At 45.0% G+C, this 26,230-nt stretch overlaps 1 protein-coding gene across 2 annotated transcripts; it reads left to right on the forward strand.

Moving 5' to 3' along the window:
- Positions 1-1,098: 1,098 nt before the first annotated feature.
- Positions 1,099-26,169, forward strand: PARP3 (poly(ADP-ribose) polymerase family member 3). 2 transcript variants are annotated; one of them, XM_066614211.1, is made up of 11 exons: positions 1,099-1,248; positions 6,582-6,800; positions 7,553-7,678; positions 17,684-17,875; positions 19,882-20,014; positions 20,484-20,710; positions 21,656-21,823; positions 22,008-22,094; positions 23,544-23,721; positions 25,307-25,453; positions 25,556-26,169. In XM_066614211.1, the coding sequence occupies exons 2-11, from the start codon at positions 6,606-6,608 to the stop codon at positions 25,723-25,725; spliced, it is 1,623 nt and encodes a 540-aa protein (XP_066470308.1). In that variant the 5' UTR covers positions 1,099-1,248; positions 6,582-6,605; the 3' UTR covers positions 25,726-26,169. The 2 variants fall into 2 exon arrangements, with proteins under 2 accessions (XP_066470308.1, XP_066470309.1); XM_066614212.1 differs by lacking the exon at positions 1,099-1,248 and adding an exon at positions 3,689-3,762.
- Positions 26,170-26,230: the final 61 nt, after the last annotated feature.

Raw genomic sequence — 26,230 nt, forward strand, 5'->3', positions numbered from 1 at the left:
AGTGGGGACAGACAGCATGTAGTTAGCCTGCGGAACTCCTTGCCACTGGATGTGGTGATGGTGTCTGGCCTGGATGCCTTTCAAAGGGGATTGAACAGACTTCTGGAGGAAAAGTTCATCACAGCTTACAAGCCGTGATGGGGATGTGCAACCTCCTGGTTTTAGAAGGAGGCTCCCTCAGAATGCCAGATGTGATGGAGGGCACCAGAATGTAGGTCTCTTGTTGTCTTGGGTGCTCCCTGAGGCATCTGGTGGGCCTCTGTGAGTTACAGGATGCTGGAGTAGGTGAGCCTTTGGCCTGAGCCAGCAGAGCTCTTCTTATGGGTGGAACTGTGACTGCTTCTTAGCCACTCTGCTAAATGCAAAGGATGCAGAAATATGTGACTGGGGAGGATGCAAAGCTCTGGGGGATTGGGGCCTTCCATGTGACTTTCTAGTTTGCATGCACTGACTTAAGTCAGAGCAGAGGTGTAACTAGGGAGGACCTCAGGGCCCCCTAACCTAGGCACATGGCAGGGGGTACGCAATATGTAAGGTGGTCACTTCTGGCTTCTCCCTGGAGGAGAAGGCTCTGGTAGCTTTGCGCCCCCCCATTCCTTCTCCACAGGAGCCCGAAGCCTCCACAGGAGAAGGAAAGGAGGACACAATGCCATCAGTGCCTCCTCCAGGGAGAACCCTAAAGTGACATCCTGATGTCACTGTCCCGGGCACCGGGACTTCTAGTTACACTTCTGAGTCAGAGTTTCAAGCATTGATCCCATGTCAGGAACAGAAGCCGCCCCGACCTTCCCACTAGAGAGGAGTTCTGGATTTCCCAGGAGGTGAATGATTGATTGGTGCCCCTCTCTCAGTTCTCCTTTTTCCCATACTTGGGAGAAGAAGTCACAACCATTGGTGTTCTGAATTTAATTTAGTCCCAGAACAGCGGGTCTCTCTCTACTGGCCTTTGATGTGGGTGAGCAGTGCCAGCTGTGATTGGATTGACAGCTGTAAGTGAAGCTGGGTGGCTGATGGAGCCATTCATTGCTTGCCTTCAAGCTGTGCTGGCTCTTTTCCTTCAAAGGCGTGTTGTTGCTGCTGCTCCATTGGAGGAAGGCTGAGGTCACCAGGCAGGAGGGGAGAGGGAGTGTGAAAGCAAGCAGCAGGCTGATTCAGACTTGTCTGAGCTTGTCCTGGTCTTGCATTGCCTCTGCCTGTGTCTTGTCCCTTCAGCTGGAGCCCCAGGCCAGGTGACCCTCCTCCCCACAGGTAAGTTTGCTGCTGTAGTCTAGTGTGTGTGGAAAAACGGCTGATGGCTGCCGCTTTATTCTGGTTCACGCTTGTTACTGAAGTGATCATAAGTAAACATGGGGCATCATCCAGCATTAGTTTTCTCTGGAACTTCTATTTCCCGTGCCCAGAATGACAAGCGCTTCTGCTGGATTTCTTGGCAATTCTTCCGGACAGCCTTCTGGGATTAGGGCCCGTAAGCAGCCCCTTGCCTAATTGCCTATGGCAACCTCCAGCCAACCAAGCCAGGAAGTTTTATAGAGTTATTTTTTTCCATCTGCTGATGTGCCACAAAATTTCATTTAGGTATGTACAGGCTGGTGAACTAGTAAAAATGCACATAAGCTAATAACGTGGGGGTTTTTTTGCATTATTTGCAAGTCATGGGCCATGTCTGGAGAGGTAACTGTTTTCAGGGAAGGCACTTCTTGTGGCCCATGTCCTTGTTTGGAAGCTAGTAGTGGATGGGGCTAATGGTGAAGCATGCAAGATAATGGTGCTATTATTGTTTCTATAACAACAAAAAAACTTCAATGACTTCATTGGCCCTTTCTGTCTGGGTGTGAATGCATTTTATTCACAGAATGTATGCACTCTGTGTTATGTTCATGCTCAAGATCTTGCTGATTATAGTTATGGGGTTCAGAAGAAGTTTCCATCAGGTCAACTGTTTTTACTTTTCCTTGCAGTATGTGGTTTTGCTCACTTGCTTGAGTAATCTGAGGTTAGCTATTTACTCTGCCAGCTCCTTGCTGGAGCAGACCTGCTGGTTCTGTGGCATTGTTATCTGGATTGTGTAGGTTAATTTCAGGGACTAGTGATGAGGTCCAAGGCTGGGGAGGCAGACCCAGAAGTATAGTGGTGGCGTTACGATGTAACACTGCAAGGCATTTGGGGGGGGGCTACCCAAGCACATGCACAATCACAGGGGAGCAGAGCTGTCCTTGCCACAGCTCTAATCTCTCAGAGAGACTCTGAAAGTTTTGGAGAGTCTCTCAAAGAGGCTAAGCTCACAGGAATGGCAGGTCAGCCTCCCCTGTAATTGCACAACCACTAAGAAACTGGGGGGGGGGCACGTGCGCAAGGAGGCTGAGCTGTTGCTGCCATAAACTCTAGTCCCACTCTGTACCTGAGGCTATTTTCATGGGAGGCAGGTGAGGTTCTGAAGCTGTTTTCATTGGAACTCTGCCTTCCCTGACCCCATGTCCCTGGTGGATTTATGGGACAGGTAGATAGTCCTACCCCCTTGTAGGGATTGTGTTTGCTCCCTTTCAGTTCTAAGGTGCTAAGTAGTGATGCTGAAGTACATATTTTTTGCTAGATCTGGACCAGATGCCACAGATCCAAGTAGAAAGCACACCTGCTTGAGTTGAAATGACATCCTGAAGGCACACTGCTTTTTCCCTCTTCTTCATCTGATACGAGCAGAGCACTGAGGCAGGTTATCTGTTAGGCCCATGGGAACTTTAGTAAGATTGAGAACAGTAAATTCATCTCTCTGTTCCAGATATTTAATATGTACAGTATATTGATTTTGTACCCCTGCGAGTAAATCTACATGTGTTTAGGTCCTGGACTATGCCCAGAACAGAAATGGAAGACAGAACCAGGAACCTTATAGAGTTTGAACACTTTATCCCTCAGGATGATTTTGTGCTGAGTGTAAAGGCTTATTTTCTTGAGTAATCTGCTATAGGTCTTTCTGAAGCCTGCATGAGGCTTTTGTGTTTCCCATGGTGCCAGGAGTCTGTAGCATCCATGTAAATACATGAAACCTTGTAATTATGTTTTTGTGCATGATACATGGGAGAGAGGGAGACGGACCTTTCCTGTCAAGTAATTCTAAAATCCTACAGCATTGCAGCTGACTTTAGAATTGTGTGTTTGTTTCTTGCTTCTGACTCACTCGCAAAGAATCCAGGAAAATATTCCAATCAAGATTCCCTGTTTGCTCTGAAGCCATTTGATTTTATGCTTTTTTGAGATGTTACATGCAAAGAAATCTGAATGGAAACTCTCTGCAGACATCATTTTTGGTCTCATGCAAGTACCCAATGCAGGTGTTTACCATCAGTTCTGTCACACCTTTGTTTATATTGTAGTATCCATTGCCTGCAAACTACATGCAAGGGGCAGCCTGAAGAGGAGCAGGCTCTCTTGTGGGCAAAGCTGCAGCTTATACAGACGTGAACCAATAATAAATGGCACTCTTAAGAGCATGCATGTGATTTAAGTTTGTGACTCATCAGGAAAATATTCTGGTGCCCTTGATTGCTGTTTTGCCTGTTTTTGTTTGAAAGAATGCTGTCTGACCAGTTGTTCCTTTCCAGTCCCTGAAAGGATTGGCTGTTGCAACTGAATTTTAACATCAGTGGTGTTGACAAACAGCTATACAAGTGATCAGAAGTTTGCCTACAAGTTGCTTAAAAGCTCTAGCCAACTTTCCTGAGTCTGATTCAGTTAGCCCTCAAAACTAGAAGAGACAAAAATTGGGTAGGTTTCCAGAGGTATTTTTTGTAAATGTGAAATGTGCATTGATTATAATACATAAATTCCTCTAATCAATTGAAAAGGTGTCGTAATTAATCAGGCATAAGATCTTAAAAAACTATTATTTTTAAGATACATAAAAACTGCAGTTAACAACAGATGCCATTGTTTTAGAACAGGCATTCCCCCTTCTCTCTCACAAACTGCTTCTTATCTAAGACACTGCCTACTATGACACACACCTGTACCACTGCCAACAAAAGTATGTCTTACCTCAACTGTTGGTTTTACTTGTAAGAAAATTTAGCATTCTTTAAGTAGTTCAGAGCCTTAAATTGAAATAGGGGGAAAGTCTGAATTGTTTTCAGGGGAAAATGCTAAGAGTGGTGTGTGTTAAGACTAAGAAAGAGAGCATGACTAAGAGAGTGCTTAGGGCTTGGAGACATAACTGTGAGGCAGCCATAGAACTGGCATTTGGCCCTAGGTGCTGTAACAGTTAATGTGGTTTGCCAAGGGTGTGGACTTTTGATTGCAGTTCTCTGAAGTCAGGCTAAAGGCAGCATGTTTGAATAAAGGCTTAGCTAAACTGGTTCAGTATGGAATGTGTCAAGCTGTGTTAAAGCCATGTGTAAAACGCAACTGTGAGAGGAATGAAACCATATACCCAAACAAGAGAATGAGAATCGGACAGCTCTGGAACTTTATTTAATCAGCAGGCCTCTGGGTTTCAAAAACGGTTCCCAAGGCAAATCCTACCTTAACGTAGGTTTGTGTGATAAAAAGGACTATTCTTCCTTCTGGTTCATTACCCACTTGCCACAGACCCCCAACAATGCACACATGCACACCAGACTTTCTTGCTTGGCAGAGCCACTGTGTAATGCCATCCATAGGGTTAAAAAACCTATCAAATCTCTACATGTGCATCTCTCTCTCTCTCTCTCTCTCTCTCTCTCTCTCTCTTATATTGCTATGTAATGTTTCCTAGATGGAAGGAATGCATACAGCTATAATTAGAATTCCTAGGTAGGAAAGGAACTCCAAAGTCTTTGCTGGGGCACTGGAGATGGTATTTTGCAATAGCCGTGTGTTTGGACCACTGAACCTTTCTTTCTGAGTCTCTGGCTCCCTAATATTTTACTAAGGGTGCAATCCTAACCGACACTTATGCAGGCACAGGTGCCCTGGGAGGGTCGCAAACATGCCGTAAAGCACATTTGCGCCTCCATGGGAGGAAGCTGCGTCGGCGTATCTAGATGCCCTGACGCACAGAGGCCAGCAGAAGCCTCTGTGGCGGCTTCTTTGGTAGCGCTTGTGCCAGCGCTAGAGGCAAAGATAGGCGTGGGGCAAAGATACAAGAGGCAAAGATAGGCGTGGGGGGCATGGAGGAGACGGGAGGGGGCGTTTCTGGGCAGGGGAGGGCGGGTGATGGGCGGACCCAGGGTGGGCGTGCAGGGAGCTGGGGCAGGGCTGGGACCCTGCAGTTATGCCGAATCCCAACCTCCGTCCTTGGGGAGAACGGAGTGGCTTCAAGCCAGTCCGCTCTCCTCGGACTTGTACCACCTCCAGAGGTGGCACAGGTCCAAGGAGACCCATTGGGGCGAGCAGCCCTTACCCAGGGGTAAGGGGAAGAGCTTCCCCTTGCCTCTGGCTGTGCCGCTGCAGCCAACGAACCTGCATTGGATGCAGCGCAAGCCTCCTGGCTTGCCTGCTCCAGCGCAGGTTTGGATTGCGCCCTAAGGCAGCCATTTTCAACCACTGTGCCGTGGCACACTGGTGTGCCACAGAGGTTCTGCAGGTGTGCCACGGGAGTTTGGGGGAGGGTCATTTGTTAGTAGGGCTACTGGGGGGTGCAAACCCCTGCGGTCACTGCAGTGTGTCTTATCAATTGTCAAAAAACCAATGACAATTTTCCAACTTTGTGCCTTTGACAATTGTGCCTTGACAATTTTAGTGCCTTTTCAGTGTGCTGTGTGATGAAAAAGGTTGAAAATCACTGTACTAAGGTCTTAACCACAAAGGAACTTTTTAAGTGTCTGACACTATGTTATGTCATAACCCCAGTCTACCTAACTAGCAACCAGCAGAACACTGATTTTACTGAAAACCCTCGAGTTTTCAATCCTAACTTGGGCTCTTGTGGTAGCATTGAACTGGTATGCATTTCTAGAAGACAGTCCTCTAGTGCTATGTTTCTCAAACTGTGGGTCGGGACCCACTAGGTGGGTCGTGAGCCAATTTCAGGTGGGTCCCCATTCATTTCAATACTTTATTTTTAATATATTAGACTTGATGAGTCACATGATATGTGACTGCATTTGGGGAAATGTTACGGTACTTTTAGCAAGCTACTATGCATATTCTTTTAACAATGATAGTCAATGGGACATTTCTGGGTAAGTGTGGGTAGGATTGCAGCTTAGTATTTAAAAATTTCCTGCCTGATGATGTCACTTCTGGTCATGACATCACTTCCGGTGGGTCCTGATAGATTCTCATTCTAAAAAGTGAGTCCTGGGACTAAATGTGTGAGAACCACTGCAGTCTAGTGCCCTCTTAAACCAACTTAATTATCATTTGGAGTTTGGTGCTCTTACAGTGCAATCCTAAACATGTCTACTCGGAATACCACTCAATTCAATAGAACTTGCTCTTGGGTAACTGTATAGAATTGCAGCCCTAGTGAACTGCTAGCTCTCTTGAGATTCTCTTTCCCGCTGCTGGTTTAGGATTTAAGTCTATCTATGCAAAGAGTTAATTTGTCTCCTGTTTTTGGTGATAACAAAAGTATAATTCACACTTTTAACTTCTCTGTGAAACAGGCTGAGACTCTCCAAAAGGAAACCATGCCGCCAAAACGCAAAGCGCCTGCCCAAACCAAGGCAGCAGTCAAGGGCAAAAAAGTGAAAGCAGAACCGAAGCCTGACCCAGAGGAAGACAGCTTCCGCTCCACCATGGAGGCACTGAAGGCAGCTCCCAAGGAAAAGCTCAAGGCCAAAATTGACTCTGTGTGCCATCTAAGTAATATTGGTGGGGCAAAGGTGAGAATGAAAGTTTGTCTGTGCCTAGTATCAAACCCCATAGAGAAAAGAGGTAGGATGGCCAGGGAATGGGATGCTATAGCATAGGTGACTCCTGTTCCTGAGCTCATGGGAATTATGCTCAGCACGCACATTCAGTCTTCGTGTTTCTTTGAACAGTTTTCTGTTGAGTGCATTTGCCTTTTAAGTAGAGTGATTTGCTCAGTTCCTGGCCTGAGTTGCATGTGATCAGTGTGGAGGAGGAAAACAGATGGAGCCAAGAATGTCTTTTCCCTACTGGAGCTAATAAGGGTTTCCTGGCACAGGGGTTGGCAAGTATTCATTCTTTGGGGGTAGCTTTTATCAATCAGACCTTTCTGCTAGCTAATGTTTGTACTTGGGTAGGGTACAGTGAAGGGTTATGGGAGATTCCAACTTGGATGTGAATGTGTCCTATGATACTCTGACATGGATTCTATTAGCTGCCTAATTGACACAGTGGTGGGAAGTCCTCTCTTAGGATAGTTCATCGGAATAATTTATTATTGTTTTTGCCTTTGTTTGTTCTTTGCAGTTGGTCATTATTGCCTTTCCATTTTGTAAATGTCAGAGCCTGTGATGGAGTGATTTGCTCAGTGCCATCCAGTGGATCTGTCTAGTCTAAGCAGAGTATAATGACCTTTGGGCAATGATGCTTTCTCTCCATCTGGCCTACATGTTGTGGGTGTATTTGTGTTCTCAGCCTGCAGCAGATGCCTTTGTTTTAATTTTAGATCCATGAAGATTACGACTGCATGCTGAACCAAACCAACATTGGGCACAACAACAACAAGTTTTACATCATCCAACTTATAGAACAGAATGGGAGCTACAGCTGTTGGAACCGTTGGGGCCGAGTGGTGAGTACCTTTCTTAGTAGCCAATGGGGCCGAGTGGTAGGCCAATGTGGATGAAGAGTTCGTTTTGACTTTCTCAGCGATCCAAGGGTGAACTTCACTCTAAATGCTGTGGGCATAATCAGCCAAATCAAGGCCAATGAAGCCTATCCCCAGAGCAAAGAAACAATCCTACATCTTTGCCATTTTCAGGATTTCTTATACACCAGTGTTTCCTAGCCTATCATTTTTAACACACATTGAGGAGCAGCTGACTAGCAGAGTTCCCCAGCCATTGCTGGGTATGTCTTAAAAAGGGAAGGTGATCACAGAATTAAGCGTGGCTGAAAAATGCCACATCTGAGCTGGGCAACGGGAGAGAAACGCTGAAAGAAACTTTGGGTTTGAGAGCTGTTGCTTCTGTACCCGTCCTTTTCTCTGCCACTCATCCTTTGTTTGGAAGATGAGAATGGAGAATCCAGATGAGGTGTATTGGTGTATTGCTTTCGGTGTTATCATCCTCATATTCTCTTTTAAAAGATCTGTTGCAATTATGTTTCTCTCTTGTAATACTGTTATGGCTCCAGCCTATTCATTGTGGTCAGACCAAAAGCTATTAAGGCAGGGGAGCAGCTTGTGAAGCAGTTGATTATAGGGCTGGTAAAGCTCTGCCATTTCCTGGTTGCTGTGCAAATGTATTCCCTCCTCCTACTTGGTCTAAGGTGAAAGTTAGTAATGCTTGCCTACTTTTACCTTGGCTATGGGAGATGGCATTGCAGGATTGCATTATCTTGTTTCTGAATACCAGGTGCAAGGGATTGGCAATAGGATATAAGTATCATGTTTGTCTTGAGTGCTGCCTGAGGCATCTGGTGGGCCACTGAGGTACAGGAAGCTGGACTAGATGGACCTTTGAAGCTGGACTAGATGGGCCTTTGATCCAGCAGGGCTCTTCTTATGTTCTTAATGGGGAATGTAGCACTGTGGTAAGCGCCATGTGAAACCACAGTTAAAATTCTGCTTCCAAGGATAGTGCCTCAGCAACACTAAAGGATCCAAGTGTGGAATTAAGCAAAACTTAAGAAAAAAAAAATTTTTACGGGGCGGGGGGACGGACGGGACGGGACAAGATGTCCAAGGCTCTACTAGTGATAAGGATCCCGGACAATATAAAATTTGTGCATATGCATGCATGTGAAGACATGTACAAGTATTGGGTCCCATCCTGTGGATTCCATTTAGCAGGTATGATAGCCCATGCAGTTAAGTAGCTTATTGATTATTTTGATTACAAATCAAATCAAATAAATAAATGATTTTGCAATCAGTGCATGTTTTCTCAGAGGTGTTTCTCACTGTGGAGCTTCCTTGAGGCTTACTTCCTGATTGTGTGGGATTGCATCTTCTGTAGCTCTGTTGCAGAGCTGAGAGCATCAGGTTCTTGTGCTTAAGCAAGCTGGCTTCAGGTCATCTTGTGAAATTACTTGTGAAGTTATAAACAACTTCAGTTGGTAATGCTTGCAGACAGGTTTGTGAATTCTCACTTTACTTAGCCTGGAGCTGCATGAGCAGTAGAGAAGAATGAGCCACAGATAATGGTTACACAAAATAGCTACCATGGAATAATGCATTTCTCCTTCAAGACAATGGATGACTAGCTACAGTGTGCTAATCTTCCACTCAATGGCTTCAGGGCACCTGTGCAGTGAAAAATATGTCTCTTTACAATGCTAATAAAGTTCTGTGTTCACCTTTGGTCTGATACAGGAGGATTGCCCCAGATTAGCAGAATGTATAGAACAGCAGTAATCCCTATACACAGATCATAAAAGGAAAGTGTGTTCTTGTGGGCTGGGCAAGGACTTAAATGCTACCTAATGCACAGTGACAGAGTTCAACCCTGTAAACAGCTTACAGACTGAGGTTTTAGATAGTATACACTAGAAAAGCTTAAGAGGGCTTCTTGCCTGTTAGTTCATTTCATGCAGGCCTGTATGTCCTATAATATTGCAAAGTCATGCAAGTCAAGATGCACCTAGGTATTACATGTGTGAGCTTTCATAAAATAAATGCAGATCAAGGAAAGCAAATAGTGTTGAGAGATTAGCATGCTCTTGAGCAAGGGATGTACGCATTCCATGTTGACGAAATTATTTTTAAATTAAGATACAGCTTAAAAATTGAGAAGCATCTTTCCTAATTAATCAGGTCAATAGCAACATCTCGAGTTCATTGGTTTCCCAGGGAATGATTCCATTAGGACAGCAGCGTTCCTTTGAAGCTGTGCCTCCGATTTAAAGCAACCTTTGATTATAACAGACAATGGAAGGAGAGAAACTCTGATATCAGCATTTTCTAAACTTTTTCTGACAGGCTTGTACTAACTTCTAGATCAGATGTGAGGTAGCCAGATCAGCAGATTACAGGTCTTTGATCTAAAACAGGGGTGGCCGACTTTTTAACTTTAGGGCTCCTGGACCTTTAACAATTACGTAGAGGTGGAAATTTCAGCAGGTGCAACTTGTCATCTGTACCTGCTGAAATTCCCTCCTTTACAATTGGTAAAGGTCCAGGAGCTCTAAAGTTGAAAGCTTGACCACTCTGATCTAAAATATAGTATGAATACACTGCAAAAGGGGTATAAATCCAGATCTATTCATGTACATCCCCAGCAACTGCAATAATTCAGCATTGTGGGGGGAAAATGCAGCGACAAGGAAAGTAGATGCATTTTTGTAACCTTTTCTTAATTAAAGGGAACAAATCATGTAAATACTACTGATGTTTTCTTTGTAACAAAGCAAAAAATACACCTGCTTTTAGGAGGTTGTTCCAAATTGACTGAGATCCAGCTTCCTTTTTTTCCTTTTGGCTGCTATGCCTTTGTTTTTGCTTTTTATCCCAGAAATCTCCATGCTCCTATTCCCATAAACCAGATCTATAACAGCTACAGGATTATGCAGCATTTCTGGTTGAGGACATGTTTTCTTACCAGGGCTTTCTACCTAAGCATTTTGTGAGCTTTCTACCTAAACATTTTGTGATCTGAAAACAGAAGGTGAGCTGTGTTGCTTGGTTGTTTACTGATCTGATTTGGTTCCATTACTGGGAGTTGCCCCAAATGCTCTCGGGGGGGGGGGGGAGACGGGGGACTTCTCAAGTGAAATGCTCTCTGCATCAGGCCTGCAGATCCTAGTGTATTAATTCCTCATTCACACTGGGGGCAGTCTGGAATTGCAGTTAGTGTCTGCCAGTTGTCTTTTCTTCTGCCGTGGTTCAGGTTTCAGAAGGCGTTTATTTCCCGAAATAGTTTGTCATACTTTGGCAGCGCCTTTGCTCTTGAGAAACTGAAATGTGAGTTGCACTGAATCATTTGTTACAATAGTCTTCTCACTTCAGTTGCTATTCACTTTTTAATTTACAGCAGGGGTGGTTCCCTTTGTTCTTGCTTTGCATACCAAACACACCTCTGCACTGTTTATCACAAGCTCCCTTTCTCCCTATCCTTGACCTTTAAGTGGCAGCAGGGAAGGGGGCTATACTCTTGTGGGCAAGCAACTGAAATTCCCAAGTAATGTTCTCTTTATTCCAAGCAATGAGTTTGCATTGCTGACTGCAACTCTTCAAGAGCATAGAAAATATTGTCCCATGTATCTGTACGTTTCACTGAGGTAATGGTTGTGACCCAGAGTCCAGAGATCATTCTGAGAAGGAACACTGCAGTTTTTAGCCTCTAGCAGAACTTGCTACACTTGCATATCATTTCCCCTGACAACTTCTTAGAATTCTAAAATGCAGGGCTATTGAGGCATTAATTAAAAATCCCCAGTTCTGTTAAAAAAAAAAAATACTAGGGACTTTAGGGTTATGCATAACTCTTCTTCACAAACATGTGCCCAAAGCAAGGACCGGAAGAGATTTGTGTCCAGGCTGCTGCTAACCAAGCAGAAGCAAGTGCTCCTTAAAAGAGAGGAATAGTGGCTTAGGCACCTTGTAATCCACCCACTCCCTGCCAGACAAAATCATCTTCTACTTCCTTCCCTCAACAAAAAAAGAGGACAGAAAGAGAGAGGCAGATTTTTATCTCATTTAATCCTGTGGGATCCTAGGAGAGGTGAATCAATAAAAGGAACCTCTTTTGCTTGTTGAGGACCCTTACTAGGTTCTGCTTTTGTTTTTACACCCAGTTGAGGGTGTGGTGGCTAGTTGGTAGGGCTATTTGCTTATAAATGAGCCTCCTTGATTGGGCTTCAATCCTGAGGTTGGCTAGGACCACTGGAGGTGGAAAACCTTTCTTTTATTTTTGTTTTTTTTTTGTTAAAGTTGTTTTCCCAAATCTGGAACACTTCAGAAGTGGCTGGAATCGCAACAGGATTTGGAGTTGGTAAACTCCATTTGAATTTAAGAGGAAACAAATTTTTCCTTGAATTTGGAGTATTCGGAGTTAGATCAGTTCTGGGGGGGGGGGCCGTGTATTACATGGTTCAATTAGAACTATGACTTTCCTGACTGTGGATCTGTGCCCTCTTGCCCTCATTCCATGTTCTCCAGGCAGGTGCTAAGCATCAAGTACGAGTATGTGCATAGATACATAGGCCTTAAAATTAGACCTCTTGCATACCTTAAAAATAAAAGGAAATAAAATATTGACTATGTAACAGTGGCTATAGTGTGCATATCACAAGGCTTGTGCAACAGTGCAAACCAATGGAATCTTTTTTATCTCACCTGTCATTATTGTGTCATTATTATTTGCATCTTTTTAGATTGTGAGCCCTTTTGGGACAGGGAGCCATTAGTTGTTTGATTTTTCAATGTAAACTGCTTTGTGAACTCTTAGTTGAAAAGCGGTATATAAATACTGTTGTTGTTATAGTGTCAAAGAAGGTATAGGCAACAAATGCAATTGCTACCTGTGGAACTTCTAGGCCACATAGAATGAGGAATCAACTACCTGACCAAATTCTTGTGGTAATCCTGAGAGAAATCAGGAAAGCAGGAAAAACAGAATAGTTTAGGGGTGGCCAGCCTTTCAACTTTAGGGCTCCTGGACTTTTAATGCTTGTGTAGAAAAGGGAATTTCTGCAGGTACAGCTGCAGGGAATTTCAGCAGGTACAGGTGTCATCTCAAGATGGCACAACACAATTGTTAAAAATCCAGGTGCCCTAAAGTTGAAAGGCTGGCCACCCCAGTTTAGAGAACAGTAGTAATTGTTGAGTTCAGCAACCGGACAGCATGTTTGTAGTGTGGCTTTGAAATGTTAAATTTGCTTTGCTTTCTTTTTTGTAAAAGCCTTTCTGAGACATCCAGGTGATAAATGTGTATGCCTCCAGACCTCTGTTGCTAAGGAGCTAAATTAAGTTTCCTTTCTGGAAGCACTTTACATTTTACAATTAATATTTGCTCAAACATCAGGAGAAGCCTCCCTTGTATAATCTTTAACTTCCTAAAGTTTAGCTACTCTGGAGGAAGGCTTGATAGGAAAGGGTTGGTTTTACACCTGGTGAGTGTGAAATGCAAAGTTGGGCAGGGAAATAGCATTTCTGCTTTATAGTCAAGAAGAGTCAACATTCTACAAAAGGTCTTGCACAGCAAAGCAATAGCCTATGGGAGAAAGTGGCTACTTAAAATCTGTGCTGAAGATTTGGGCTCTGGTTTTTTTCCTGGAAACTTTTTTCTGTGATTTTGTGTCAGAATAACTGGAGGCTGACCATGGGAAGAAGCATCGAGCGGTTAGCACTCAGCATAGCTTTTTGCCAGATGCAAGGGAGGGCACCAGGATGCAGGTCTCTTGTTACCTTGTGTGTTCCTGAGGCATCTGGTGGGCCACTGTGAGCTACAGAAAACTGGACTAAATGGGGCTTGATCCAGCAGGGCTCTTCTTATGTTCCTATTCTCCAATTCCAGATTTACTGGTTCAGCAGCGGAATGGGGAAGAAACTGGCAGCTCTATCTGCTGCCACCATACCAAGTTAAGGAAACCAGGCAGAGGGGGACCCATCTGGGAAAAATAACATCTCTCAGGAGAGTATGGAAGCCAGGGGTTCTTGTTTACATAAGAACATAAGAACAACCTCACTGGATCAGGCCATCCTGTATCTCACAGCGGCCCATCAAATGCCCCAAGGAGCACACCAGATAACAAGAGACATCCTGGTGCCCTTCCTTGCATTGGCATTCTGACATAGCCCATTTCTAAAATCAGGAGGTTGCACATACACATCATGGCTTGTAACCTGTAATTGATTTTTCCTGCAGAATCTTGTCCAATCCCCTTTTAAAGGCGTCCAGGCCAGATGCCGTCACCACATCCTGTGGCAAGGAGTTCCACAGACCAACCACACGCTAAGTAAAGAAATATTTTCTTTTGTCTGTTCTAACTCCCCCAACACTCAATTTTAGTAGATGTCCCCTGGTTCTGGTGTTATGTGAGAGTGTAAAGAGCATCTTTCTATGCACTCTGTCCATCCCCTGCATAATTTTGTATGTCTCAATCATGTCCCCCCTCAGGCGTCCCTTTTCTAGGCTGAAGAGGCCCAAATGCCGTAGCCTTTCCTCATAAGGAAGGTGCCCCAGCCCCGTAATCATCTTAGTCACTCTCTTTTGCACCTTTTCCATTTCCACTATGTCTTTTTTGAGATGCGGCGACCAGAACTGGACACAGTACTTCAGGTGTGGCCTTACCATAGATTTGTACAACGGCATTATAATATTAGCTGTTTTGTTCTCAATACCTTTTCTAATGATCGCAAGCATAGAATTGGCCTTCTTCACTGTCATTGCGCATTGAGTCGCCACTTTCATCAACCTGTCCACCACTACCCCAAGATCTCTCTCCTGATCTGTCACAGACAGCTCAGAAGCCATTAGCCTATATGTGAAGTTTTGATTTTTTGCCCCAATGTGACTTTACACTTACTTACATTGAAAGTTGCTTTCATGCTTAAGCTTGAGCATGAAATGCTTAAGCAACGTGCTTAAATTCAAAGCACCATAGTACCCACTAGTAATCAGTCATGACAACCCACTGAGTTTCCAGGGGGTAGAGAAAATTCAGCAAGCAGACTGGTGAAAAGTGCCCAAATTCAACTGGATGGTCACAAAAGATAACTTGGAAGCAGTAACTATTAATACCTTGTAGTGGAATCAAGTAGCTACTTAAGAGGAAAGCGCATCAAACCCCACTAAGTAGCTACTCTGGTAAAGTTTGAAGGTTGGCTTGGAATGAAAAGAGCAAGCAAAACAAAATTAATACAGGCTGGTAATGCAGTCACTATATTAGCTACTTACAATGTTCCTGGCCTGCTGCACTTAGGGAATAAGTGGGTGTATCTTCTGCAAATCAGCTTCTGGCTCTAGCAGCAGATCTGGCAAAACACATACAAGGGTCCTTGTGCTTGACCTTAAGAAACCTTGGTTTGATTATGTCATGGGGTTACCCAGTTGGATGGGTGGGAGTCACCTGGCCACTCCATCTGACCTGTTTATCTAGGCACACGGGTTGGTGAGCATGTGCCATTGTTCACCAACCCATGTGTCTAGTTGGTGAGCACGTGCCAATCCCGGTAGGTATGGTTGGCTAGGTGCTACTATCTCTGGGGGAAGCCCAGATATAGAGAGAGGCCATCACACATGCAGCCATATGACTATTTGGGAATGACATTTCAAATAAAGGACAAAGGCTACTGCATGAGGATGTCCAGCAGCTTTCAGGATGCTGAACCATCACAGAAGCCTCTGGGGGATTTGAAGTGTCCAAAAATAGGCACGGGGAAGGGGGGCACAGGGCGTTTGTCACATTAACTAAGGCAGAATCTTGTCTGATCTTGGAAACTAACCCTGTGTATACATGAACACAGGTTATTTGCTTTTAAACTTTCTCTCTTTTGCAGCTTTCTGTTTAAATAACATTTTTTCTGCTTAAACAGGCTTTGCTCTGGGATTCCGGAGACTGCCTGATCCAATTTGACTTGAATCCACCTGGCAGCTTGGTTTCATGCGTTGAAAGTAGCTTCATACTTTAAATCAGCAGCTGGGTGTCAAAAGAGCTTTGAACTGAAAGGGCTGTTCTTAGACTCAGATGTGGCTTCACTACTGTGTCCTTTTCCTCTGGAGTTTAGGGTACCAAGAAGAGTTGCAGTAACAGAACCACTGTCCAAACAAACATATGGCAATTCTCTGCTGGTTTGGTCTGTGTGTGCACTGAACTCTCAAGTACAGACCTTGTGATAAGCACCAATGCATCATTATTTGGGCCTAAGTGAATAGGGGGATGACTGAACAAGTACTGCTGAGCATGAGGGAGGCATGACGGTGTGAAGTTATGGGAGCCAAGGCACAGAGGGTGAGGGAAGGTACATTTGTGTGAGTTTTGATTGTACAGGTAGAGCCTATTTAGCCGGGTTAGTTCCGTTCCGCGACTATCAACAAAAAACACGTTGTGCTAAATTCCATAGAGTTAAGCAAATACACTGTAGCCTGACACTGGGGGCTGGAAAGAAACTAAGGCAGTTGTTATCAATCCCCTCCCCCTTTCACAGGTGGGATGCTGAGCTTTTAAGAGTCCAGTCCTATGCGTTTCTACTCAGAAGTAAGCCCCATTGTAGTCAATGGGGCTTACTCCCAGGAAAGTGTGGAGAGGATTGTAGCCTAAATCTCATGCTTTGCTTGCTGGGAAGGCTTGCTTCCTGGACTGTTTTGTTTCCATAGGCTGGAGCATGGAGAGCCTGCACTATCTGGGGGGGGGGGGAATTGGGCAAACACTCCCTGGGATTTTTAAAGCAGTCCCCTCTGTTGCTACAGCACCTGCCCCTGTGTGTGTATGAGTAAGAGAGAGAGCTCCACCTTGATGCACTTGTTCTGGCTACAGAGGTTTTCGCGCCCCCCCCCCCCCTTCCCCTCATCAGCCTCGGCTGGCTCAAGGGCTCCAGGAGTGTTACTGTTCCTTCACAAGGGGAACCTCTTCCATGGCTCCAGGGTTATTTCCCTGCCTGGGTGAGGCAGAGCCTTTTTGCAATGTTTTGGGCTGCCTGAAAAGCCAGTGCAGGGCAAAGGAGGCAAAGGTGTGTGTGACTTTCAGTTCCCCCTATCCAATATTCATTGAGACAAATCTGAAGATAAAAAAATCTGTGGATAAATAAGTTGCACCTGTATTCAGATTTGAGAAGCCAGATCACCTCCTTTCAAAAACACTGGCAGACATACTGGGTCAATTTGCTATGATACTTAAAACTATCAGATAGTACTGGAGAGAATTGCCTGATGACTGAAGAATAGCAATTATTATAGAGAATAAAAATGATCCACAGACAAAAATTGAGCTTTGGTTGAAGAGCAATGATTCACTACTCAATTGAACCTGCTGAAGGCATCTCACATCTACACCTTGAGTCAGATCCACAGGAATATTGTTACCTTCTGGTTTATATGCCTTTAAAAGGGGATTGGACAAGTTTCTGGAGGACAAATCCATTACGGGTTACAAGCCATGATGTGTATGTGCAACCTCCTGATTTTAGAAATGGGCTATGTCAGATGCAAGGGAGGGCACCAGGATGCAGGTCTCTTGTTATCTGGTGTGCTCCCTGGGGCATTTGGTGGGCCGCTGTGAGATACAGGAAGCTGGACTAGATGGGCCTATGGCCTGATCCAGTGGGGCTGTTCTTATGTACCTTCAGCTTTTGCCTAAGAACTGCATGATGCAGTAGGATGGAGGTACAAGGCCACCAGCACTTGGTTTGGAGAGCTCTGCTTGCAACATAAAGCTCATGGTCCCCAGAGATACTTCATATGCTAGCATGCAAGATAACAAGATTGTCCTCCTTTAAGTGGAGAATGGCATGCTGGGATATGTGACAATGCTCAGGTCACCTCACTGTGTGAAAGGGAGGAATAATGAACATGCCCATTAGGACTGCTATGTGCATTGCCAATCTTGCCTAACTGTTATTGTAGCAAAAAGGCAGAAAAGGAAGGAGATGTAAATTTTCACTCTTCTTACTGATATATGTCTTTTTTTCTTTCTCCAGGGGGAGATAGGACAATCAAAACTAAGCAGTTTTCCTTCCCTGGAAGCTGCTAAGAAGGACTTTGAGAAGAAATTCCGGGATAAGACGAAGAACAGCTGGGCTGACCGAGAAAACTTTGTAGCACATGATGGCAAATATACCTTGATTGAGGTGCAACAAGGAGATGAAGAGGAGCAAGAGGTGACAGTGAAGGTAAATGCCAAAGGAACACAGTGGGGGGAAATGGGAAGCGGCATCATGAGTCAGGATAAGATGGCAAACACCTAAATATAAGTAGTTTAGGCTAGTTTTATTTAAATTTAAACCTAACTGGGATGAAGTCCTAAACACACTGACTGGAAATGTTCCACTGAATTCAGTGAATCTTACTTCTGAGTTAGGCATGAGAATAGAATGGAACTGTTAATGCATGAAATCACTTTAATGATGTTTTAAAAACTAGAATTAAAATGACCAGATAATAATAATAATAATACAGGTATTTCTATACCGCCTTTCTTGGTCGTCAGATTTCTCCTAAGACTTTAATTCAAGGCGGTTTACATAGGCAGGCAATACTAAATCCCAATAGGGATTTTTACAATTGAAGAAGGTTCTGTCTTTCAAGAACCACAACATTTCAGATGTATCTTTAAATTCTGGCCTCCATTTTCCTCCCACACAGGCTGACAGCGGCCAAAGAGCAGGTGGAATAACTCAGCATAACTCAGGCTTGTCAGCTGCTTCAAGGTCTCGCTGTTCATGGTGGCCTCGAACTGGCGACCTTCGAATGTTATCTTCAGGCAAACGGAGGCTCTACCCTCTAGACCAGACCTCCTGCCCAGATGCTTGTTGATCATTCTCTTACTTCAGTTACAAGAACATTCAAAGCCAGGAGGAGGCCTCTCTGTTTTTCTGTGCTATCTCCTAGTAAAAATGCTAGAGATACACAGGCAGTGCTTAAAAAAAATTTAGAAAACAGAATATTCAGATAAGAATTGTGGATCACTAAGGGCACAATCCTAACCAGGTCTACTCAGAAGTAAGTCCTATTTTGTTCAGTGGGGCTTACTCTAAGGAATGTGTGGGTAGGATTAAAGTAAAGGATTAAAGTAAAGTCTGTGTGAGTGTGCGCGCGTGCGCGCGCACACTCGTACCGTCCTGCTGTGGCTATGACCCAGGGATCAGCATGAAACGTGTGCCTCATTTGGAGGGCCAGTTGGCTGATCACTAAGGATCACAGCATCGGGAACATCATATAGGTAGAACAGGGGCTGTCTTGGCTGAACTCTTATGCCTTGAGATGGTTGAGTATTAGTCTGATCCCCAAGGAGTGAGTCGGCCCCTGCTGACCAATCATGATGTCCTACACATTGTCCAGTCACAGTGAATTCTCTGAGTTCACGCTGTTGCTGACCAAACTGTACAGAGTCCAGCCTTGCCACAGGAAGCCTCAGAACCTGGAAGGGAGTTTAGCCTCTCTTCTTCTCATCCTACTGGTGGTTGAGTTTCATCACTGGGAGAGGGGAGCTCCTCTGTCTTGGGAATCCTTTCTGCCTGTGTAGTCCCCCTGGCTTCATCACAGGCTCCTTCTTTATATCCTCCCTCCAGCCTTATTAGGCCCCATAAACTGTCCCACCCAACTTGCAACATCTTCTCCCTTCCCAGCCTGGGTTGTCCATGGTGTGCCTACTCCTGCCAAATCCTGAGGGCTAGCCCAGGCCCATACGACTTCCCTGGTAGTGGAGATAGCAGTGTGAAGGCTTCCCCCACCTGCTCTGGAAGCAGCACTGCATTTCTCAGGGGAGATGCATCAGATGTCTCCTCCCTGGGTAGGGCCGCATCATCTGCTTGTTGGCAAGTGGCATTCCCGCCAGTGTACAGGCTGCAGTGGTTTCTTGGCCTAATGGGGAAGTCTGCCAGTGCCTGCTGGACCTTTGCTGCTGCCGTGTTCATTCAAGCTCCATACCGCAGCCATACACAAGTCAAATCCCAGACACAACCCAAATTGTCTTTCAGAGTTTTGAAAGGGTCTTCATCTTTGTTGAGTACAATCCCATGCATATTTATGCAGAAATAAGTCTTGCTGTGTTCAGTGATGCTTACACAGTATTATGCACATTTACCTGGGAGTATCTAAGGTTGTTGTTCTGTTCCAGCTGTAAGGAAATGAGTGGTGTGAGAATCAAAAAACTATTCATTTGTTTCCCGTTTCCAAGGTGGACACTGTAGATGGACTGAAGTACAGACAAAATATACGACCCTGCACTTTAGACAAGGCTACCCAGGAACTGGTCTCGCTCATCTTCAGCAACGACATGTTTAAAGAAGCCATGCAGACCATGAATATAGGTAAGGTCTGGAACAGGCTCTGCTCTGCAGACAAATGAGAGCTACCATATCCCCATCTTGCCCAATCTTGGTGTCATGTGGGGTCCGGTTGCACAGACACTTACGAAGCATCTGTTTAATGTGGTTGTATCTTTTGCTGCTAATATGGCTGGTGGAAAATGTTGGGGTATGTGGTAGTCATGGGATCAAGCCCAATTAATTAGTAGAAGGAAACTTTGGAGATGAGAGAGAGAACATGGGTAGTGGTGAGATTTGATTCTTAAGCTGTCCATCACACCACACATAACAACTGTTGCTTAGACCTGGGAATAGCAAGGAGTGTTTCAGTTGAAAAGTGGGAAGGCTGGAGTACAGCCTTGGATGGGAATAGCTGATCTCTTTCTAGTTCAGGTGACTTCAACCGCTGACATCTTGTAGAATTCCCCCAAGTCCAAAGTCTTTTTATGTCTCGTTTTTGTTTTCCCACCAGATGTGAAGAAGATGCCCCTTGGGAAACTGAGTAAGCAGCAGATTGCTAAAGGCTTTGAAGCACTGGAGGCCATTGAGACAGCCCTGCAGAAGCAGTCACGTTCTCAGAAGCAGATAGAGGAGCTCTCCTCTCGCTTTTACACCATCATCCCCCACAATTTTGGCAGGAATCGGCCTCCACCTATTGGCACACAGGAGGTTGTCCAAGCCAAGAAGGACATGCTGCTAGTAAGGAGTCCTGAGAACTTGATCCGTCCTCACCCTTAAAGAGCCAGAGAAATATCTGTGCTGGGGAAGGTTCTTTTCAGAGTTTTGTTCAGGCTCGTTATAGCATCTCACTTTTGGAGCACTTTGCTTTGTAACATGTGCAGCGCAATCCTAACTACACATTAGACTGGAGCAAGTCCCTTACACCAGCCTTGGAGGGCTGCAAACGTGCCTTAAAGCACATTTGTGCCTTCTCACAAGCAAGCCGCACCAGCGCACAGAGGTGCGCTGGCACAAGGAGACTGAATTCAGCCTCCATGTTGGCTTGTGGAGTGAGCCTTGTGTTGGTCCAGCTGGGCTGATGCAAGGCTCTGGGGTGGGCAGGGAGGAGGTGGAAGGGAGGCGTTCCAGGCGGGGGGAGGGCGGACTGGTGGGGAGCGGGAGGCGGGGCAGTTATGCCAGATCCCAACCCCCTTCCCGGGGAGCTCGGAGCAGCTTCAAGCTGGTCCGCTCTCCTCTGCTTTGCTATTTTGCTTTTGATTCTTCTCCTTCTCTGCTGCTCTGAGGTTAGGTTTTTCTATTTTCTTTCAGTTCTTTGGTTTGATGTTTTAAAATTTGAGATCCATGTTATTACTAGGGTTAAAAACAAAACAAAACCCTAATGTGCAGTTAAGATCTTGCACCACTAAGGTAGCAAAACAACCCTGAGTATCCAGTTGGAATGCTTAGTGGATGATATCTTCAGGGATTATAGTATCTTCTGCTCTTTAATATTTTACTTCATATTCTATAATTTTTAAAAAATCTCCTCTACTTCCAAGTCAAAGAATCATTGAAAGCATTACAGGTACAATGGGTTCCTTAGCAGGGCAATCGATAGATAAGGCACTGAATATTCAGTGATCTCATCCTTCTTTTTCCCCCTGCCCTTCAAGTCTCATGCAGATCAGTTCCCTCTCTTGGTAGGTTCTGGCAGATATTGAACTGGCCCAGAGCTTACAGGCCCAGAAGAAGAAGGAGGAAGAGGAGGAGGAGGAGATGAAGGTTGAGGAAGTGCCACATCCATTGGACAAGGACTATGATCTCTTGAGGTGTGAGCTCACCCTGGTGGACCCTTCATCAGAAGATTTTAAGGTATGCTTGCCCTAGGATTCTCTGTGACTCTTGGACTGGGACTGTAAGACTGCTGGCAAAGTGGGGAGCAGATTCAAGTTGTCGTCCTCACAATTTGAGAACTGCTGCTTTATTTCATTTCTCCTCTGTCGCGGTACCCTGATGCTCTCTTCATATCTCTACTTTTCTCCCCCCTCCCCATTAGCTGATTAAAACCTATGTAGAGAAGACTGGTTGCACTTACCGGAAACTTCAAATCCTGAATATTTGGAAGGTGAACAGGGATGGTGAGGTAAGGCTAACCGATTGTGAGCACTCCTACCAGTAGTCTGATATTATTTCTGAATCAGGGTTAGAGTGTTAAAAGCCTATCACCTTTTAATTCCTTTGAGCATTGGGCGAATTCTATACCAGTGGCGGCCAAACTTGCTTAACGTAATAGTCACATACGATAAACTTCAAATGTTTAAAAGTGGCAATACTTAAGAAGCATTTAAATTCTTAAATATATTTTCACACTATGAACATTACATTTTAATCCAGTGGACTCTGAGTGTATACCCAGTAAATTATAAAGTTTGAAAATTTATTTACCTTTAGTATTGCTTGTAATGCCAAAAGGAGCTCAACAAATGTATTTCGACAAACCGCATGTTATATCAAAGAGCTACATGTGGCTGCCAAGCCATGGTTTGACCACCCATTATATATATAGGCGTCCCCCTGTATCTGTGGGGGTTCCCCCATGCAGATATAGTTTCCCTGGATCAGTGGTTTCTATCTCTAAAACACTGTACAATGTGCCCGCTGTACCCATTACCTTTGTTTTTCTTTTTGTCCTGCTTTTTGTTAACGTTTGGTTAGTCTCCCTCTAGCATGTTGACTCCTTGCCTGCATGTTGCATTCCTTTTTTAAGCAAGAAACTCTTCCTTGTATTAAGCAATAAAATAAAAGTAAAGAAAAGCTAAGGTAATGGGCGCAGGGACCTGCAGACAACCATAGATGAGTGAAACTATAGATACCGGATCTGCGGATACAAGGGGGGATGTCTGTACTTTGGAGCCTGGCACAACAAGAACTGACCCCTTTCTTAAGAACATAGGGAGCTGCCTAATGCTGAGTCAGCCAACTGGCCTTCCTAGCTCACATTGTGCAACTGCTCTCCAGTTTTCAGAGAGGGATCTTTTCCAGCCCGACTTGGAGGTGCTGTGGAACTTTTGCCATGCGGCCCTGAACTGTGACCCCTCCTCTCATCCTGAAATGCAGTTGTAGATTCATCTACATGGGGTCATCTAATGTCAGGAACACTTGTGTATTTGGGCAGCCGCTGATGTTCTTTTTTTCATTATCCGTAGTAAGTAACCCCATTAACAACACAGTGTAAGAGTTATGGCCATGTGTTGGTGTCCCAAGTAATGACTAAGGAGCAATGCACTCTTAATATTATGAGATACTCCATATACTAAAGAGAACCAACAATTCCATTTAGGTAGGTGAAAACCAGGTCAGAGGTGGAAGATGAGAAGTGTTTCCTTAGAATTTTCCTCTCCAGGTGGGCAGTGGGAGAAGGAGGGTGAGACCTTGTCACTGGTTCATGCTCCAGAGATGTCCATTCAGATGTGGCTCACCAGTCTCAGATCAGCCCTGTGGTGCACACAAGCCGTACTCCTTCCCCTCAGGCACAAAACACCACCTGTATGGCACTCTGCCTGCTAACGTTTCTCCCCGCCCCCTTTCACAGGGCAATCGATTCAAGGTGCACAACCACCTGGAGAACAGGCACCTGCTGTGGCATGGCACCAATGTGGCAGTCATTGCTGCTATCCTGAAGAGTGGCTTGCGCATCATGCCCCACTCTGGTGGGCGTGTAGGAAAGGGCCTTTACTTCGCATCTGAGAATAGCAAATCAGCAGGATATGGTAAGACAACCCTTGAGCTGCCTAAACCTTTCTTTACAGGTGAGACCTTAGCATCCACTGATTTGACTCACCACTGATACTCTAGTCCACCTTTAAATGCCTTGTAACAAGGAAAAAAGCACCAAAATCCTATTCCCTATCTTCACACTGTTAACTATAATTTCATTCCATTATTCACCCCATTTAGTGGCTGAATGAGATATCGTGTCTATACCAATGCATTCTGGGGCAACAATAGAGGGGCAAGAAACCTGAAAGTGAGTTTTTTAAGCTGTTTTTCCGCTGACTTGGTATCCACCATTTTTTTTAAATCCACTAGGGGTTCTGCAACAGAATCCCAGTGGATAATGAGGCATGACCTGTATTCCGTTCTGCCCTTCTCTCCTTTCCAATTGTTTGCAGTCTTCTATGTTGTAATAGCCTCACGGTAGCGGGAGAGAAGGAGGCAAGAAAGGTTTTTCTTTTCCAGCTACAGACACCCACAGCCTGTGTTGAATTACTATAAAGCACCATTTTTTATTTATATATGCAGGTAGGAATTGGATTTGGGGGGGGGGGGGGAGGATGAAAACTGAAAGCTGCTACCATTACCCAGGCAGCTTAGCATTCTGTAGGATGCCAGCTGAACAATGCTGCCCCGACTCCACTAGTTAAAGCTGGTCTCCCTGTCAGTAATGTGGGGTGAACATGTGCTAAAGCACCCTGCCCCCTCCTGTGGCATTGTGGGAGTGGCTGGGGTAAGGAAGTGGAGCGAGGGGAGAAATAAGAGACTTTCCTTGGTGCAGTTTGGTCAGAATTCCTGGTTTCTTCCTCGAGTAGACTTTTTTTTCATAAAGAGAGCGTTACTGGATCAGACCAAAGACCAATCTAGCACCCCACACTGACCAGTTAGATGCTTCTGGGAAGCCTCACCGGAAGACATATAAGCAGACAGCCGTGTCCCTCTGTTGCTTCCCAGTATCCAGAAGTATTCTGTCTCTGATATAGGTATCATTTATGGATATATTTTCCCCATTCATATACTGCCTACCCTCCAAGGCACTCAGAGCTAAGGTATATGTCCCTTCCCCCTCCTTCTCTCATCACAACAACCCTAGTTATTGGGCATCGCTGCATTTGGGGGCAGAAAATTCCATAATTTAACTTTTCTAGGACTATGTTGTGCTAAACATTAAATGGCCTTGAGAGGTAGAAACAATGTGACTATCTAGTATGAAAGCTCTGCCTAGGCTTTCTTGAAGGGAGTTGCCTGCTAGCTGGCCTTGGGTCTTGGCAGCAAAGCCTTGTGTAGAGGAGGAACCAAGCTAAGGAACACGAGCTGCTGATTTTCAGGCTTGGTCAGATAACAGGCCCCTTGAAAACCCAACCTATGGTATATATCCCATGGTCCGCCATAGCTCATACACTGTGGTTTGTATTGCCTTCAGCACTTGAAGCATGCCTCTGACTTCCCTGATCTCTCTGAACTGAATGCCCGTGTATAGGAAAGTGTAACGGTACAGTGTAGGGATAGGACTAGAAACCAGGACTAACCTGGAGGATGGCTGCTATCCACCCCTTTGACTGCTGTGACTTTTCTCTACAGTGGGCACTACCTCCAAGCAGGTGGGGATCATGTTCCTCAATGAGGTGGCCCTGGGCAAGGAGTATCGCATCACTCGAGATGACCCTTCTCTATGCAAGCCCCCTGATGGTTATGATAGTGTCCTGGCTTGTGGTGTAACTGAACCAGGTGAGTCTGAAGTGGAGGAGGGGGGAGCTGGAAGAGGCCATTGATGGGGGCTTGGACTTTGTTAGCATATGATTAACCTCTGTCTTGCTTTGCTGTCCCCAGATCCTACATATGATAAGGAGATTGTCCTGGATGGGAAAAAAGTGCTGATATCTCAAGGAAAGCCCATTCCTATGGCTAAATACAAGGACTCCTGCTTCAGCCAGAGTGAATACCTAATCTACCAGGAGAGCCAGTGCCGCATCCGCTATCTTATCCAGCTCCGCTTCTGAAATGTTTCCTGGGATACTGTCCGACTGGACTTTGCCTACTCTCTGAGAGGGCCCTCGTCTTCCTAGCGCTTGACAAGTGGCATGCGCAAGGGAATGTGATAGCAGTCTGAGCACTTTGCCTTAGCCAGCCAGTTTTCTCAGCTTTTCACTAATGGTTAATTCAAGAAGTTTGAATTAAGTGGTCTTATTTCAAGTGGACTAGAGAGAGAAACTGCCCCTTAGCTTGTTTTGAGTGCTTGTAAGGCAGATGAATCGTGTCCTTCAATATGCAACTTTATGTTATCTGGCAAAGATGATGCAGTGCCCAAAATCCCACTCCGAAGAGCACTATGGTGAGGGTGGGGGCAGGGGGGCAATGCCCTGGAGCACACCCCTTTCTGAAGCACTTTTTGGTCCTATAAACATTGTAAATAAAAAAAGGCGCGCGCCTGCGTGTGTAAGCTACCCCTTTTCTGTTGCTTTCTGCATGGGTGCATTTCTTTGGCTCTTAAGCTATATCTAGTCA

Source organism: Tiliqua scincoides, chromosome 2 (genome assembly GCF_035046505.1).
Source record: "Tiliqua scincoides isolate rTilSci1 chromosome 2, rTilSci1.hap2, whole genome shotgun sequence".
NCBI classification, from domain to species: Eukaryota; Metazoa; Chordata; class Lepidosauria; order Squamata; family Scincidae; genus Tiliqua; species Tiliqua scincoides.